Here is a 19684-nt window from a genome sequence, read left to right as displayed (position 1 = left end):
AACCATTGTTAAATTCAAGTACTGAGAAAAAAATTAAATTATTCTTGTACACCACAAATACTCACAAAAGCCTGAGTGTAGTACACAAATATGAAGCAGCTGTTCTTCAAATAAAAATGTTTTATTTTGCTTCACATTTAAGGCTCCTTTTTGGTACCACTCCTCAACTAGTTCTGAGATATTGTTGGTGCTTTGGATTATTTTAAAAAACTATTCATTTAAGAATTATTAAATTTAACTAAACAGTTTGATTATACCTGTTTACTTTTCTTACTTGATTATGAATTCAATTATAATAAGTTTCTTCAGCAAATAGTTATATTTTTGAAATAGCTGTTTCTAATAATTTTTTATTTACCATTTTTGCGAGTTTTGATCATGATTTCTTTTAATGTCTTCATAGTTGTGACTTATAACATTTTCTAGGACTGGTGCTTGTGGAAGGAATGCTGTTCTCTATAAGTAAACATAGTAAATTTGATTTAATTTCACATGGTTATGCTGTAAATAAGGAAATTGTTTGTCTATTGCTGTCTTACGTTATCAGTTGGATTAAGTTAAAAAGCATGTTGTTTAATTTGCACATAAAAATTGCACATACATATAAAGGAAAACTTTATATTTTTTTCCCCTCCTGTCTAAAAAGAAAATTTTAAAAATAATAACAATATATTTAGCTACTGGTTTTTCAGACTTGTCAACTATACTTGCATTGTTTTATATAGGTTTCAATAAGTTTCTAATTTCCATATGTTGAAACAAGAAACATTGAGTACGGATGTGAAATTATCATCTAATATGTTTTCCTGAAGTGCTTATCAGATTCTTTGTTAGAGATTTATCATTTGGATTTTAATTTTATTGGTTTCTAAATTTCAATGAATCCCCAATTGATCATTTAAAATTACCTTATATTCCTATACCAGTTAATGGGTATCTGTACATAAAGAGCTAAACAGGTATTGAAAGTTAATTTTCTACTTTGTAATTGATTTCTGTTATTTTCTTTCTTAAATTGCTTACATTAAAAGCATTATTAGCCACTTGATTGCTTTAGAAAGTGTACAAATATGTATGAAGAAGCTCATTTAAAAAGAAAGTATAAGTACTGTGGTGAGAACATTAGGTAAGTTTTAGGAAATCTCTACGGATATATGAATAACTTCCAAATTTTTGACGGCTAATAAGCTATTATTGTAAATTTTTATTATAAATAATGTTTAATACTTGTGAATGATTTGCTAAACTAAAACTTTTGATATAATTTTTAATCAAGCATTTTTAATGATTTTTGATCATTTAATTGAGAAATGTTTCATACTGTAGAAATATTTTCTGATGCGATGATTCATTGAAGGTACATTTCTGAGTCCATCACTTATTTTCAAATATAAACTTTTATTTTGAATCTTCTGAGATTTGTACAAAATTTGAAAATTTTACTATACTATGTTACAACAACCAAAAGCTATTGATTTACTAAATATTCCTATTTATTTTTTACAACCAAAAGCTATTGATTTACTAAATATTCCTATTTATTTTTTCTTAGTTTTGTTATCTTATTTTGGTGTTAATTGTTTTAATTAAGCTTGTAATATTTTCTATAGCTAATTCAACTCCAAAAGCTGGTCACTTCTTTACTCGAAATCCAGAAGAACTCAGAGGAGCTTTTATCTCTACTTCACTAGTTAAGAGTGCAAGAGGATTAGGATTTACGATAGTTGGAGGTGGTGAAGGCTCTGCTGCTGAGCAATTTTTGCAGATAAAAGATGTTGTACCTAATGGTCCAGCTTGGTGTAATGGCAAATTGAACACAGGTAATTTTTTTTTAAGCAAACCACTTGTTTAAATTTTACTATCAGAAATTATCGAACCAACTTTTACAGGGTATCCGTGCACCAGTGATGAGCATCATTCACGAAAATTTTATTCATGACTAAATTTATTCAGAATAAATTTATTCTGAATGATTATTCATATGAAAATTTAGTCATTATTCATCATTCATTATGCAAATGTATAAAAATTTTTGAATAATGATTGATGAATAAACTCATTACTCATGACTAATTTTTCTGAATAAAATTTGAATAACCAGCAAAAAATGCAAACGATATGTCTTTGTCAATAACGAGATGCAAAACATCGTTTGCTCTTAAACGTCTTATTTTAGGAATTAAACTACAAAACTAAGACAAGTATGACTATTTATTTTTATGTTATTTTAACTTACTCCAGCGTAACATACTTAGTTGTGCGAAAAAGTAGGTTTATAACAGTTTAGTTACTTGAGAACATTGAACATTTTGAAATTTTGTTCTAAAATCTATAAAACGCAATTTTTTATAGTTTTTGAAAGCAAATGATAATATTATTTTAAATTTTTAAATAAAATTTTAATTTAAAAAATTAAGCCCTTTTTTGCCGTGTAACCATTTCTCAAAAGTATGCATTATGTTAGACAAAAGTAAATTTTCTCTAACATTATATAAATATACTTGAAAAGGATTAACGTTTTATTTGTAGTTGTCATAATCGTAGTCAGTTAGAGTATTCCGTGCCCATTTTTGTTGACCAGTGAAATTATTCAGTTATTCTTGACTAATGAATAAAGGATACTGAATAACGAATAATGAATGATTTATTCTTTATTCAAAATATTTCTGACTAATGAATAAATCTTTATTCATCATTCATTATTCAGATTTTGAATAATTATTCATCATTCTTTATTCATTATTCTGAATAACAAATGCCCATCTCTGCCGTGCACCTGGAAAGTCATGAAAAATCGTGAATTTCGGTATTGAACAAAATTTGTCATGATTTTAACTTCTTTTTAAAAGAAAATCATGGAAAGTCATGTATTTAGGTAGCTGAAAAAACTAATTTTTAAAATGGAATTTAAAAATACCTCCCCATTTCATAGTGTTCTGAATATCTGAATTTGTAATAAAATCCCCACTCACAGTCATATTTTATTAAAATATAAAATTTTTTTATCATGTTCTCTAAAAGTTATGGTGTTCTTTCAAAAAATGAAAGAAAAAACATCATTTCTAGAGCGAATTTTCTTTTAATCTTCTGTGATTTCAGAATTTTTGTTATTATTTATTTTTTATCTTATAAATTTAAAATTCTATCTGAAGCAAGCCAGTCATTGGCGAAATGTTTTTTAATTCCGAAATGAGAACCGAAAAATCAGGAGTATTTCTTTCGTTTCGGATGAACAAGAAATGTATCTTTAGAATATAATTCTGCAGAAAAAAATTATTTGCTTTTGTATTTTTTTCAGCTGTTTTATTGTTTCAACTCTTTCTTTTACTCTGTTTTTTAAATTGAAAATCTTTAAATATGACGATGCAGAGTATAACAGTTTTGGTTATACTTATCATTTCAATTTATCTTATTATAATGCTTTTTTAAATTTCTTGTTGTGTTTTTGTCGGAGAAAATAGTAGCTTCTTTAAGTCATAAAAAATTCTAGGAATTAGTCATGGACAGTCATGAATTTGAAAATCTAAAATGTAGCCGATACCCTGCTTTTACGGTCATAAATTATTAAAATTTATCGCAGGACTATTAATGTTGTGTAAATGTTTCTTTCCTTAAACAATGTTTTTGTGTATTGTGGTAGTTTTTTTTCTTTTTTTTATAAATTTTTATTTTAAATGTGATTACCAGTTTGAACTTTTTTAAAAATCTGCATTAGTTATTGTAAATCATCAAATTTTATCATAGTACTATTACAGTCTCCATTAAAGAATTCTTTCTTTCTGAGACAATGTTTTTGTTTTCAAGTTTTTAAAAAGGTATGTGATGAAATATGGAATTTACAAGTGAATTAACCAAACTTCTAAGTCCCTTTATTTGGAAACAGGTTTTTTCTTCTTTTTTTATTACTTTAGTATTTCTCAAGAATGTCCTGACCAACTAATGTAGTTCCTTTTCTATATTGTTTAAAATCCTATTTTTTAAAGTTAGTTGTCTGAAGTTTCTCTCATCAGTTTTTTAATTATTTTTGTTAAGATATTCTTCTTTTATTATTAGATTTTATTGTTATAAGATTTATTATTATTAAGATGTTTTTTTTAATTATTATTAAGATTAAATTTGGCATTTCCTGATTAAATAATAAGTTTCTCACAAGAAATAAGTTAAATTAATTTTTTTGAATTTGCAAAATTTTCTGAGATGTTTACAAAAAGTTGTTTATTGAAGATTTCTGGTACTTTTTTTATTTTTATGTTATAATATTTATCCAAAATTTGAATTATATCTTCTTTTTTTTTTAGGTGATGTGCTTGTTCGAGTGAATGGGGAATGTGTTTTGGGGTACACTCACCAAAACATTATTGCACTGTTCCAGACTATACCTGCTGGGGAGGTTGTGCAATTAGAAGTCTGTCGAGGTTATCCATTACCCTTTGACCCAAGTGATCCCAATACAGAAATTGTCACCACAGTTGCAGTTTCTGTTGCTAACAATAACTTGCCTAATTGCCATAGTAACACATATTCCTTTAGATCAGATAATTGTCATCCATCTAGCAGATTGTCTGATAATAGTGCCAAACCCTCTGATTCCATGACAAGAGCTGTAAAGTCCATGCCAGATTTAAGCTTTAAACTGCCAGATAACTGCCATCCTTCCAGGCATAATAGTGCTGGATTGCTGAATCCTTTTTCAGAAGAATTGCCAAATCATACACCAACTAATGTTCATACAAATTTCGTAATGCCAGAATTCTTAACTATTGAAATAGTTAAAGGAGCTGCTGGTTTTGGTTTTACTATTGCTGATAGCTCATATGGTCAAAAGGTATCTATCTAATTTATCTGATTAATTTCATCTGATCTATCTGTCTGTCTCAACAGGGTTCATATACCTCCGAAAAAACCAGGAAGTTAATTTTTTTTCAGTACTGGCTTTGACTCTGATATGAATGTTTGTTAGTTAGACAGATTTTAGTAATTAACTGTAAAATAATTAAAGATTATCTTACATTATATATTTTTCTATTGATAGACCAAGTGGGTTAAAAATTAATATGTTTTAACAGTGGATGTTAATAGATAAGGGATTACTCTCTAATTGTAAACCTTTAATAGTCTTTCTCTCTCTGAATAGGAAAACACATGGTGGTTAATTATTATAGTTGTTTAACTAACTTTAAAATTTTTTTAATGAAATTTAATGTGGAACACAATACATTCAAAATTGTGTATTAACCTAAATGATTTTTTTAAACAATTTCATTTGGATAATGCGTGATTCTTTTTAAATGTCAAGTAAAAAAAAATTCTTTTTAAATGTCAAATAAAGTTAAGAATCCAATTTACACTGCTATTTTTTTTTTTTAAAAAAAAGGTTGAATACTGAAAAAAAAAATTGTAAAGGAAATGGTTCAAATTAATAATTTGTTTTGTATGAATTCTTTTTTCTCTCAACTTTTTATTCCTTCCTTTAAAAGGAATAATAATAAAAAAAAAACTAAGTAAAGTACATGAGTGACACTCTCATTGTGCCCGTTGATGGACTCCCGTAAGATTTGCTTCAATCTGATTCTCAAAAGTATTTGCAAAACACTATTTTTTTCTAAAAGTAGTGCGCAACACTATGAACTTTGAAAAAAAAATTAGTGACTGCAGTAGTTTTATTAATGTTTGGTTTGTATTTGTAGTTAATAAAATTCATTTTTTGTTTTGGGAATGGCTTATAAATTACAGACTTAATCTATTGTTTTGTTTGAAGGTGAAGAAAATTCTGGATAGGCCTCGATGTAAACAGCTACAAGAGAATGATCTTTTATGTGCAATAAATGGTCGAGATGTAAGAGTACTACCTCATGCAGATGTTGTCCAAATTTTAAAAGAATGTCCCGGAAACGAATCTGCAGAAATCATTGTGCAAAGAGGAGGATTTGTTTCTTCTTCAAGGAGTAAAGGAAGAACTAAAGTGAGTTTGTAATTTTGTTAGAATGATGCTTGGTGTTTATATTTTTTTAGAGTGATGCAATTGCATATAATTGCAGTTCCATTACATCTTAACCATTTTCAAACATGCATTTTTTTTTATACATATATAAAATTGTCTAAAATGTTTTCTAATTTTGAATGTATTACTGAATTGCTTTTCTGAAAACTTGCCTTTAAAAATTATTATTTTGCAAAATTGGGTTATTGATAATTTTTGCTAATTTTGTATTTTTGATAAATTATTTTTAGCTACATTAATTATACAGCGGTGCCAGCTATTATGTTTTATCTCTAATTATTGCGATTTGATAGTCAAGCAGTATGGCTGAGTATGGATTTTGAGAGTTTCTGTAATCTGCTTAAAATAAAATTTTTCCCCATAACTTCATAGAGTTATGAAATTTTGTTGTCTGAAACTGATTTATTTATGATTATATTTTTCTACTCCTCAAACAATAAAATGAAACAAGGAATAAAAAGAAAGCAAAGAAATCTCATCTTTTCTTCCTTCTTCCAACAAGCTATTTTTAAACTTAATCTTCTGTTCTTATAACTATTATGTGAAATGCTGTGAATAGAAAATTTTGTAGTTCAAATGTTGGACGATAGAAACACAATAAAGACTAGTTCAAATCTAACCAAAAATTAGAACATTGATTCCAAGTAATCAATTTAATTTTATCCTTTCATAATATTGTTCAAAGTTTTAGTGTTGCATAATTTTTTATTTAGTACTTTTGTCTAAATGATTTTTTTTAATGTAATAATTAATAAATTCCTGCAAAATTTTATTCATATTATGCACTTATATTATTGTACTTCTGATTTCTGATAGCTAGTTTAGAATGTTGGCACTTCTGTTTATATATTTGTATTCTAATTTACTTCTAAGTGATTCCTAATTTCTCGAAATGGCTTCAAACTATAATACTAATGAAAATAGTGGATTCCAAAAACTCGAGTATGCTGAGCGACCAATGCTTTGTCATTATGTGTACAAACGGTTTTCCCCTTAAAATTCTGATTTGAAAAATATGCCTTTTTTCTGCATTTAGCTTATTTTTTAATTTAAGCTTTAATATTTTATCATAGTAATGGAGTGAATTGACTTTTTGTACATTAATATCTATGTTCTTATTTGTCTAAAAATGCTACACTTTTATTTAATGCTTTATTATTTTATTTTTAGCCACGTGCCAATGAAGAACCCAATATGTTTAACCCCGGTGCTATGATTCATTCACAGTCATTTAGTAATTCATATTCTCGTCTGAGTAAGTTTTCTGTTCGAATTCACACATTTGGTTATTGTTTGAAATTACATATTGAGAGTTTTTATGGTGAGCATAAAAGAAACAAAATAAAATTATCTTTAACTGTTTAGCCCCTCAAGTGGTTTACTTACTTTAGACAAACTAATGTGTTCTGTCATCCTAGTTATTATTATTTATTTTTTTTCAAAGTAAATATTGTCAATTTTTTCTTCTTTTAATGTATTTTCAATAGTGTTTTTGTTAGCGACAATATAGCCAATTTCGGCTTTTGTGTCATCCTATCCTAAATTATATTATTCAAGGAAAATTAGAAAAGAGATTGTATCTATAAAGATGAAAAATAAATTATAATAGAACCTATACTTAAATTTTGTAAATCGTGCAGAACTATTTATTTAGTTTAAAACTGTAAATTAGAAAATGATGAGAAAAAAAAAATGTTATTTATAAAAATGTGTGTTATAACTGTGCAGGTCTTCCACGAGTCAAGGAGAAACTGGAATTGTCATGGAATTTTATTTTGATTCTATAGAGCAGGAAAAGTTGCAATTTTTTATAAAAACCTGTAAAATTCTTGGAGCATACCTGGAAAATAATCAGTCTCAGAAATGTCAGTAGCAATGATCAGTTATTGAGATACATGTTAAATACTTCTATTACAATTATTTGTAGCAAAAATTTTACATTTTAGTGAAACTTCTATGCTTTTCTCCTTATTCAGTTATATTTTTTTTTTTTTTTTGTTCACAAAATTTAATATATGACATAAAAACTGAAAGTTTTTTGATGAAAAATTGCATGTTATAGATAAAATATGGTCTTCATTTTCTTTCAAATTTTCTCAATATATGTGGAAATGTCAGAGAATCTTTTTCTATCTAAAATTGACTGGGAACCATGCAATGGTTAAAGTTTCACTTTCAAGTATTATCTTTTTTTAAAACGAGCATAATATAAATAATTTAAGTACCAAATTATTTCGCAGTACTAGATTTTAAGTTATGTCAAGCTAGAGAGCTAGTTGTAATGTTTTTTTTCTCCAGAAGTTATGTGTTTTCTTTAGATTTAGGGGACAGTAGTCATTTATTATTAGAATGAATACATTTCAACTTGATGAGTTAAATATGAATAACTTATGAAAAAAGGCACTTATTTTGTGGCTGTTATGTGTACATAACATTTTAATTTATTTTTATATAAATTGTTTTAATTGTGAATCTTGTGTTTCATTTAGGTGGTAAGTCAAATGGTTCAGCATATCGGAGTAAGACACCTACGGCTGAATTATATAGTTCCAGAGACAAAGAACCAGTTACCATTGCTCGACCCAAAACTCCGTTGGTCGATACAAGAAATTGGCTCATGACATCACCAGACCTCAAAAATAATGGGAACAAACTTTTTCAAGGAACAGAATCTCTTTCAAATTCATTTTACAACCATCGATCAAGCGATTATAACCAACCGAATCGAGACTTACTGGAATGTAGTCCCGAAAGGCACGGTAACCCATCTTGGTATTCCGATCAAGGAAGAGGAAGAGATTGGCACAACCATAACCTAAGGGACTCGAATCAGTCTCGAGAAAACGATGACAGCTTTTCAAAAACTTTCCTGTCCAATTCATTGCCAGAAACTGCTCACCAATCTTCCACCTTTCCACTGCGCAATCCCCAAGAAAATTCAACAACATATCCTTTACTTGATAACCATAGACTCTTCAGTCATCAAGATCCGTGGAATAGCATGCATAAGCACGAATCCTCTGTAAATAGTTCTGCATTCCTGCCTTTGGTGTCTAATAACAGCTCTGTGGGCCATCTGAAAAATTCATTGTATTCTTTGAATGAAGAAAGGTACACAAATAACGATCTGATGTATAGCCCGCCATTTTATTCATCGACTATGCCTACATATCATATACAAAATACTAGTGACAATTTAGGAACTTCCAGCAAGGACAATTCTCATAGTAGTGATTTGCGAAGCCTTAATAATTCCCTTAATCATTATTTACCGCCAGTGCCTTTAAATTCATCTAGATCAGACTCAATTCATCGTAAACATAGTACATCTTTCGAGCACGAGCAGCCAATACCGTACAATAGTAATGACTTTAGAAATGCATATCAAAGCTCCCTTTATAAAATTGATGAATGCAAGAGTGGAAGTGTAAGCTATATAGATATGATTGTTACGCTTTATAGACAAGAAAGTGGGTTTGGTTTTCGCATAATCGGAGGAACAGAAGAGGGTTCACAAGTAAATATAATTTATTTTTAAACTTGAATCTTTGTTTGATAAGACGCACTAAAAGCATGCTTAGCTGTGTGAGTAAAAAAAATATACATCTTAAAATAATCAGAGTTATTTATATATTTATTTATTTATAGTGATTTAACATGAACATATGACTCTGTTTAGTATTACTAATAATTATTTCCTATTTCTCTTTTATAAGGCTAGAAAGCTGCAAGGCACTTAGCATGTTATTGTCTATGATTTTATTACATGCATTGTAATGACCTTAATCAAAATGTTAGAAACACAATTTTTTGATGTATACAGATTTAATTGACTTTTACTTGCTTTTCTGCTTTTATTCCATCAATTAATTGAAAATAAATGACTGGATACTATGCTCACTGCCTATTAAAATCATGTAAATTTTTTAACATTTGATTTAAAAAGGTGACTGATTTTTTTAAACCACAATATCTACTTATGAAAGCTTTCAAATTACTTTTATTTTCTTGAAAATTTTGAAATTGAGAGCAATTTTATTAAAATAAAGTTTTTTGAAGAGTCCTTAATAATTTCTTATCTGTATATTTTAGTTGTACACACAATTTTTGTGCTTAGTGTGTAAAAAATTTAGTATTTGTAATTTAAGTATTGCTATTTTTTTATTTTCATGCATGCTATTATTATTTTTAGTAGCCAAAATCATTATCAATAGTATTTAATAATCTTATAAACTTCTTTCAGCCATTATTTACATTAGCAAGAGAATAAAAAGCTATTTTGTCGCAAATTAATTTTAAAATTATAATTTCCAATATTGGGAACTGAAAGATTTTACTTTGCTATTGTGCTAGACTAAGTACATAATCACTTTTGTACTTCAGCTCAAATTTTGAAATGCAAACTTTTCAGCTCAAATTTTGAAATGGAAACTTGACATCTTAATGCAGTTCAATTTGATTTTTTTCATTCATACTATTATCTAAAATTTATTTTTGTTATTAAAATATTGTTTAATGTAAGTGTCATTAATAAGTTTTCTAATTAGATCATTTTAATTTTATCATTATTTTAATTACATCAGTTTCAAAGGTTTTTTTTATAAATTGAAATTTTCTCTCAAAAGTAGTCTATTTTGAGCAATTTGATTGTATCCTGCAGACAAACATTCAAGAGGCCTGTTTCATTGTAGCCGCACTGTCTATTAGCTATATTGCTGTAGAAAGACTATTCTTATCATTAAAATACATTTATAATGATTTACATTCATAATGATTTACGGTCAAATATGAAAGGGGATTCATTAAATTGTTTTCTTAAGAATGAACAAATAACTTAACCCTGAATTAAATTAAATTTGTAATTTGCTGTGTGAGCTGCAATGATTATGTATTTTTTTAATGTTTTATTTTTATAATAAAAATTTCAGACTAAGATTTGAAACTCAAAAGTGAACATAAATATATAGTAAAATTGCCAGAGCTTTAGCTTATATTTGGGAGAAGATTTTTTTTTTGGCTCCAGATCCCTGATTTGAAAAAGAAAGTGCGAAATTAAAATCTTGATAAATGTTTGAAATTATTTGTATAGGTTGCTGTCGGTCACATTGTACCAGGAGGTGCAGCAGATTTAGATGGAACTCTAAAATCTGGGGATGAAATAGTAGCTGTGGATGGACAGTGTGTGCTTAACACTCCTCATCACCATGTTGTTCAATTAATGAATTCTTCTGCAGAAAACGATCATGTCTCGCTCAATATTCGTCGCCGTGTTTATTTATCAGGTACTTCTCCATGTAATTTCTTTAATACTCTTTTATTTGTGTGTTGCAGAAGTGCCAATTGTTACAACTAATCTGTAATTATTTTGAAATATTAGACATAAATTGCAGGCTTAGAGTTGCACAATAAAAATTACTGTTTCTGAGAATTTCTGTAATAATCTGTTTAAGGTATCCTACTGGATTCGACACAGTTTTTTTTTATACGCAGCTTTAATAATAGCTTTAATTTTATTTTTGATAAGTAGAGCTCTTGAAATTATAAATTTAAAATAATCTTCAAATATTAATACTTTTTAAGGCAAATTTGAGCATTAAAACTATAAATTTTTTATGTCCTGCTAACAAACAGCCCTACAATAAAATCTGTTGCATAAATATAATATTTTTATTCTTGATCAATAATTTGGTTACCTCTGTTTTAAGCTAAAAGTCTTCAAAAAATTTCAAATATAAGATAAGTAAACATATTGTTCATATTAGACTTTAGCTTTTCTAACGTTCTAAACGTAGCTGAAAAACATTCTGGGGTGCAAAAAGCTTGCCTTTTCTGAAAAAGTCCAGGCCAGCCAGTTTTTATTAAAAAAAGTATTTGTTTGTATTGTGTAATCATGTGTATGTGTGTGCTTATGTGTACTTCAATTTACTGTATGTTTCATATGATATCACCAGAGCCCATGCTAAGGACTTCAAATTATTAGCCAGTAAATTAGCCAATTATAAGAAATATTAATCAAATTTTAAAATTCTTGACCTGAGACAAATTTTAACAATTTTTTATAATTGATTTTATCACCTAACTTCTAATCAAACTGAAAATTTATTATGAATAGAATTATTTTATGAAATGCAAATTCAAAAATTAAATATGGAGTCATTTTGCAGTTGGGGTGGAGTAAAGGAGCAATTAATGGGTGAGAGGATGTAAAATATCGATATTTTATTGTTTTTGAAGGAAAAAAAAATAGATTGGGTTTAATTTTTGACAACTTCTTAGACTAGACTAGTAATGTAAGGATAAACCTTAGATAACATAATGTTTTTGTATTTATTATTATCGTGAGAAAACATTTTCTGCAAAAAATAGTTGGATGATAATATGCATCTTAATACCACTTAATCTGTTTCATTTACGCTTAGTGTAGTAAAAATATTTGTCTCTTTTTTTTTTTTTTTTTTTTTTTTTTTTTTTTTTTTGCCAGGGTTGAGGAGATAATATATTTTCCCTCCTGTGCAAGAAATCATTCCCCAATGGTTTTGCCAAAACAGAATTCGCCAAATTTATAATTTTATTGCATTTGCTGAGGTTGCGAATGCTTAATACAGGCCCTGTTTTGTGATGAATGAGCTGTCTAATACTTTAGTAAAGCAAAGTGTAAAAATATATTATTACTTTAAAAATGCATTCATGTAGTTTCTGAAGTAATGCTAGTAGTTTCTAATTAGTAATACCATCTTTACTTTGAAAAGTTATAAAAGTGTTTAAAAAATATTTTAAAATAGTTGATGACTTAAAAAAATTCATTTAGTATAAAATTTTAAATTTGACAATTTAAAACTTAACAATGCTCTCTTGAAAGTTACAAAATGCGGGGTTAGTTGGATACAAACTAACCAATTGTCAAGAATTTTTTTCTTTTCTTTTTGAGCAAAATAATTTTTGACAAACTTGCATTCATAACTTTTTAGTTGTTCTTGCCTTTAAATAATTATATACTTGTTATAAAGATTGTAATATTTACATAATTTTATCTTCTGGAACTTAAGATTCTTCTCTATAAAATAATTTCTTTTGCAGATAATTCAATAAATTCAAAGCCTGTTGATGGATCATCCTATGATGTAACTGTGGCTAGGAATGCAAGTGAAGGCTTTGGGTTTGTCATCATATCATCCTTAAGCAAGTCAGGCTCAACAATTGGTAAACTTATATATAGAGACATTAATAATTATATTTTTAGTGTTTATTTTCAGGTCAATTATTAGAGATCCTATATTAAAGTTGGTTTCAATTCGGTAGTAATTCTGTTGCAAATTTGTATGAAGATAACCATCAAATATATCATTTCTACTGAATAGCATAGCTATTGAACCAAATATGTTGCATGAAGTCGTGATCAGGCCCTATCTTGGATCTAGAGTGATGTTCAGAAGTTAGAGTTTTATGTATTTTACTTAATATTTTGCACAACAGGTATCATGTATGTATAAATTAGCTTCTCATAACTTCTGTAGTCCAGTGGTTAGAATATATGAGGTAAGATAATAATAATAAACTAAGTTTATAATTTGCCTAAAAATTTTGCTAAATTCATTTCTTAATTTATGGCTGTTACATTTTTGAACTTTCATTGTAACATGTCTGTCAAAATTTACAGTTTATCCGCGCACCTGGAAAGTCATGAAAAATCACGGAAAGTCATGAATTTCAGTATTGAACAAAATTTGTCATGAAATGTCATGATTTTTACTATTTTTTAAAAATAATCATGGAAAGTCATGGATTTAGGTCTCCGAAAAATCTTAATTTTTAAAATAGAATCCCTCCCCCCCCCCAAATTTTATCCTGTTTCAAATAACTGAATTAGTAACAAAATCAACACTCAGGCATATTTTATTAGAATATAAAATGATTTTATCATGTTCCTTAAAAATTATGGTGTTCTTTCAAAAAATGAAAGAAAAAACATCATTTCTAGAGCAAATTATCTTTTAAACTCTTCTGTGATTTAAGAATTTTTATTTATTTTTTTACTTTTATCAATTTAAAATTCTAGTTGAAGCAAACCAGTCATTGACGAATTTTTTTTATTCTGAAATGAGAACAGAAAAATCAGGAGTATTTCTATCCTTTCTGATGAACAAGAAAAGTATCTTTAGAATATAATTCTACAGAAAAAAAATTTATTTGCTTTTGTATTTTTACAGCTATTTTATTGCTTCAACTCTTTCTTTACTCTGTTTTTTAAATTTAAAATCTATAAATATGAATATGCAGAGTATAGCAGTTTTGGTTACACCTATCATTTCAATTAATATTATGCTTTTTTTTAATTTATTGTTGCTTTTTAGTAACTTCGTTAATAGTAAAATAGTAACTTCGTTAATAGTAAAATAGTAACTTCGTTAAATCATGAAAAATTCTTGGAATTGGTCATGGAGAATCATGAAAAGTCATGAATTTGAAAATCTGAAATGTAGCAGATACCCTGAATTTAGTATTGTACGCATCCCTAAACAATTCAAACTCTGGCTTAAAGTAATTTTATTTATTGTTATTTTTATGTAATATTACGTACTTTTTTTTTTTTTTTTTTCAATTTGAAGGTATCTTGCATTGTTTTGAGATACCTTGTTCAAACATTTTGCAAATTGAGAATTATTAATTCAACTAAATATAAAGTCACAAGTATTTAAAAAAATAAACTGATTTTACTTCTTTAATTAAATTTTTTTTTTATTATGACTGTTTTTTTATTTATTTATTTTTTATTTTAGCATTTGATATGTTTGCATTTGATATTTAATTTTGATATGTTCTGATTTTTTTTCCTTAGAAATTCTCTCCCACAAAAATTAAAACTTATAAATTCATGAATTATCTTATGAAAATACTAAATTTTACTGTTCTAATTCTAAAAGTTGTAACCTTTGTTATCCTAGTCTTAGAGCTCGTAATTTTGTAAACATAAAAAGTATTTTCGTTTTCACATTGCATTGGATATTTGAATATAAATAAATAAACATTGTAGCTATATTCTGTATACAATATTAAATAGTTATTAATATACTATATAAATTAGCTGGAAAGGTAGTAAATGTTTATGACATACTTTTAGTATTTACAAACATATAAAAAATCACTTTAAGCACTTGCGCATAATAAATTGTAGCAAATTGAGCTTTAACATAATTGATGACTCAATTTAATATGATATGTGACTATGTTTTGGGAATTATTTAGGAATGAGAATCGATAACATAAATTTCTAAAAATATAATTCTGTAAATTTGTGGATTTTTGCAACTTGTGCCTCAAATTAGTTTCTAAATTCTAAGCACCATGAAAAGCTTTATGCATTTCATCCGGTATCTTAAAAACCTTGTAGCTTAAGAACAATAAATTTACTGTTTAATTAATCTTAGTACTTTTTCTAAATTTTTAAACATAATTTGCGGAATTTTAAATATATAAATACATAATTTTTAATTTATTTTAATTGCAGGGAGGATAATTGAAGGTAGTCCTGCTGAGAGATGTGGTCAGTTGCATGTTGGAGACACAATTTTAGCTGTGAATGGCATCAGTATTATAAATATGCCTCATGGGGACATTGTTAACTTAATTAAAGATTGTGGTTATTCTGTGACTTTAACAATAGGTACATATTTGATTTTATGTGTATAAGACATTTAAATGTATTGAGAATAGTTAATTGCTATTTCCTTCTTGTTTCAAAGTTGTTAATTTTTTTTTTTTAATGACAAGTTCATTCTCTTATTTTAAATGTTTGTTAGACAAAGTTTCAGTATTTTTAGGGAAGCATCAAAAATTAAACAGCTTAATAATGTTTTTATATAACTTAACTTTTAATAAAGATTTTTAAACTTCATGAATAATTATGTAAAACTATTTAAAATGTAATTTCCAAGAAGCTTCTTTGACCCTATCAAAAACCATGAGTTAAAAACTTCTATATTGTTTTTTGTTTTTCCCTCTTGGCAATTATTTACTATGCCTATGTTTTAAAATGCTTCTTTTAGAAAATTTAAATGTTAGCACTGATATTCTTGATGTTTGCCTTTTCGCTAAACCTTATAAAATTTTAGTGATTGTCAGGGCTGATTGTGCTCCGGAAAAAATCCTGATTTCCGGATTTTTCGCTAACAGTGATCCGGAAGTTTCCGGAGATCGAAAGTCCAGATGTTTCAAAAAATCCTTGATCACTTAAGTTTCCGGAAATCAAATTTTTAAAGGTAGAACTTAAAAACACAGTTTATTTAATTTGTTTGTAAGGGAGAGCCACAGAGATACTTTATAAGCTTATATTCATGATTAATATTCATTTTTTATCACTAAATAGTTGTTATAATCATAAACTCAAAAAAAATACATATTTGTAGATTTTAATAACTTCTCCAGGTCATCATAGGTATGTGTAAATGGTATAGGTATGTGTAAAATTTTAAATATATTTTTAGTAAACTAAGAAATATTGAGAAAAAGGAAAAAAAAACCTTGTTTAATTTTTTTTCTAATTTTTCAATTTAAACTGTTTTTTTTTCTTTTTTCTTCAAATTCAGGAAATTTTCCGGAATTTTGACTTGGGCTCACAATCACCCCTGGATTGTGTTTTCTAAACATGGGATTTATATATTTATTCATTCCTTATGGCGGGCCTTAACTATGGGTCCTTAACAATTTCTGAATCTGTTTTTACTAAAACTGGGTCCCTATTTGAAATATTATAAATCTGCCATTTATATTCTTCAGTGACCGTCCTCTGATTTAATGTTTTTCTGTGACGACAATCTGTCTTAATATTTTTCAGTGACAACATTCTGAGCTGAAATCACATGAAAAATCACCTCCTAGTCATAAAAATATACATTAATATATATTACTCTACTTAACCGTTAATTTATCTAGTAATGGAAAATACATTAATATATATTACTTTATTAACTGTGTATTATTTGAAGTATTCAGAGAAAATACATTAATATATATTCACATTAAAAATTATACTGTATGCGCGTGATTTTCATCCTCATTACAGTAATTTTTTTTTAAAAAGAAATTTAATGGAAAAATGATTCAGTTTTAGCTTATTTATCTTGGTATTGTAGTGCCATTTGATATAGATATATTTTATTTTTTTCAGATGAAGAATCCAGCATAGCATCATGGTCTCAAAAGGTTTGTACTTTGATCCTCCTTTTAAGCTTATTGTTTAAATGGATTTAATAAAATTTGGATTGAAAATTTAAGATTAAATAATTTCTCTGAAAAATATTTTCTACTCTTGCAAAATGTATGTTGTTGTAAAATTGCACTATTCGTGATTTTTTAATTCAAGGATTAAATGTTTATGACAATAGTTATTCCCATTAATGCTCATAAAATTTTGCTTTTAGAAATTTTTTAGTTAGGAATTAATTTAAAAAAAATTTATACAAACTTAGAATAAAAATCAAATTTTCTTTGTCTGTTGAAATTGCAGGAAAATTTCATTATCCTGTTTTTAATTTTTTAAAAATGAAAACTAATTTATTTTGAAATAATTTTCAAAAAATATCCAAAATATCAAAAATAATCAAATATTTAAGGCTTAATATTTCTTTTACTTTTGTGTGCTAATTTGAAATGCACCTTTACTATATCTAAGTTTAATTCATCGCTGTCTTAATTCCATTTTATACTTTTAATATTCCTACACTACTATAGACATTAAATCCACCTATAAATGTTTTTATGCTAAAAATGCTTTGATTATTTATACAGTTTGTGTGGTTATATATATATTTTTTTCTGTTAAAGTTCATTTATTTATAATTTTTATTTTTTTTTTACATCACTATTCCTAAAATCTTTAGCATATGCTTATAATCAGTATGCTTATATTTTAGGAAGAAGAAAATTCAATCGATCAAGAAGAATTTTATCAAACTGTTAATTTGAATCGTGGTACTAAAGGTTTTGGATTTAGTATCCGGGGTGGTAAAGAATTTCAAAATATGCCATTGTTTGTTTTGAGGATAGCAGATAATGGCCCAGCTCAGATGGATGGCAAATTAATGGTTAGTATTCATTGTTTCAGTTTGTTATTTTTTTTTAAAGATAAGTTCAACATGATTAAGTTCTATGAACAGCATTGTTTTTAAATTTTTATTCAAAAGCAACAGATCTTGCCATATTTTATCGGTATCTAGTTCTTACTTTTTAATTAACTGTTTTGTATTAGAAGATATAATAAAAACAACTTTTGCAAGTATATTTTTTTTTTCTAAAATTTAATAAGACATCCGATCTGTTATTTCTATTTTTCATTAAATTGTTTTGTGAGAGCTTTCATATGTTGAATTGCATTAGTAGTTACAGTTAGTAGCTGCTGTGACCCTGTTTTGAAAAATCGTGTAATCAAGGTCAACACGTGTTTAGCTTTTTTATTTATACAGTGAAACCTCTCGGTAAGGGCCACCTGTCGTTCCATTGAAAATTGGCCCTTAAATGGGGGTGACCAAAAAATAAAATGAGGAAATCAAAATTTATGTAGAAAAAAACTGTTTATTAACATTTTAAGTTTTTATACAGGTTTAAAAAAATTTTCAATTGAAGTTTGTTTACTTTTTACAATTTTTTCACAAACAATTTTAGTTTCTAATGATTCCTTAACTCTATAAAACAAATTAGTTAAATTCGCATAATTTATTAATGCCTTGGATTGGGATATCTGTTTATTTACTTCTATTAGCGTTTCTTGGTTTGATAAATATGGCACGGGGGACTCATTCTCATTATCTGAAGCAGACTGAACTCCTGAAAAAATTGAACAAATAAGTTTAAAAAAATATGTATTGTATTTTTTCAAAACTTAAAACAATAAATATTAATGTTTTACCTGTATCTGAATCATCTATAAATCTTTTCTCCCAATCTTCCGATAAATCATCGTAACATTCTAGCCCATTTTCATATTTATCTGAATTTGGGTCATATTGAATTGCAGCAGCTTTTGACTTCATTTTCTAAATCAGCTGCATTGATAGTGGCCTCTAAAGCTGTATTGCTTAGCTCGCATTTTTTAAAGCAATTTGCAATTGTCTGTCCTTTTACATTTTCCCAGGCGTGTCTAATCCACCGAATGGCATATAATACTGTTATAGATTGAATGATTTGTGATGAATTTTTATCGCAATCTATAAGAGAAAGGAGTCTTCGCAAAACAAAATGTCGGTATTCTAATTTAAAGCAGCGTATAACTCCGTGGATTTCAGACGTAGTATTTGGAGGCAAGAATTGAAGCTTTACACTTTTCAAGTTTTCGTAAAATGAGTGACATGGTGCATTATCCAAAAAAAGAACCACTTTTCTGCCTTGATTTGTAATTTTATTGTCAAAACTAATCAACCAATCTTTAAATATTTCCATGGTCATCTATGCCTTCTTATTATAATGATATTTTACTCCCATTTGTGATAAATCTTTACCTTTAAAACAACGAGGTTTCTTGGAGTGCCAAATGACGATGGGCTTTCCTTTTCAAAAGCAGCATTAGCACAAAAACACACAGTGAGCCTCTGTTTAGCTTGTTTTCCTCCTTTGGCCACTTCTGCTTTCTCATCTAAACTTTTGGTAGGTAAGGCAAGGAAAAAAACGTCCTGTCTCATCTAAGTTATAAAC

General features: G+C 27.3%; 1 protein-coding gene across 3 annotated transcripts in view; it reads left to right on the top strand.

The window, feature by feature from the left end:
- Nucleotides 1-19684, top strand: part of LOC107451520 (membrane-associated guanylate kinase, WW and PDZ domain-containing protein 3) — a 41846-nt gene that overhangs the window by 16091 nt on the left and 6071 nt on the right. For all 3 annotated transcript variants that reach the window (XM_087157641.1, XM_087157640.1, XM_087157639.1), the window contains 10 exons: nt 1611-1820; nt 4299-4825; nt 5759-5962; nt 7172-7256; nt 8491-9518; nt 11091-11283; nt 13079-13201; nt 15507-15662; nt 17166-17200; nt 17911-18081. In XM_087157641.1, the coding sequence (XP_087013767.1) occupies nt 1611-1820; nt 4299-4825; nt 5759-5962; nt 7172-7256; nt 8491-9518; nt 11091-11283; nt 13079-13201; nt 15507-15662; nt 17166-17200; nt 17911-18081 (2732 nt within the window). The remainder of the gene's footprint in view (nt 1-1610; nt 1821-4298; nt 4826-5758; nt 5963-7171; nt 7257-8490; nt 9519-11090; nt 11284-13078; nt 13202-15506; nt 15663-17165; nt 17201-17910; nt 18082-19684) is intronic.

Source organism: Parasteatoda tepidariorum, chromosome 2 (assembly GCF_982258835.1).
Source record: "Parasteatoda tepidariorum strain Cologne lab strain chromosome 2, Ptep-v5.0, whole genome shotgun sequence".
In the NCBI taxonomy this organism is placed as follows: Eukaryota; Metazoa; Arthropoda; class Arachnida; order Araneae; family Theridiidae; genus Parasteatoda; species Parasteatoda tepidariorum.
The sequence above is the reverse complement of the archived record's forward strand: the minus strand, read 5'-3'. Positions and strand labels throughout refer to the sequence as shown.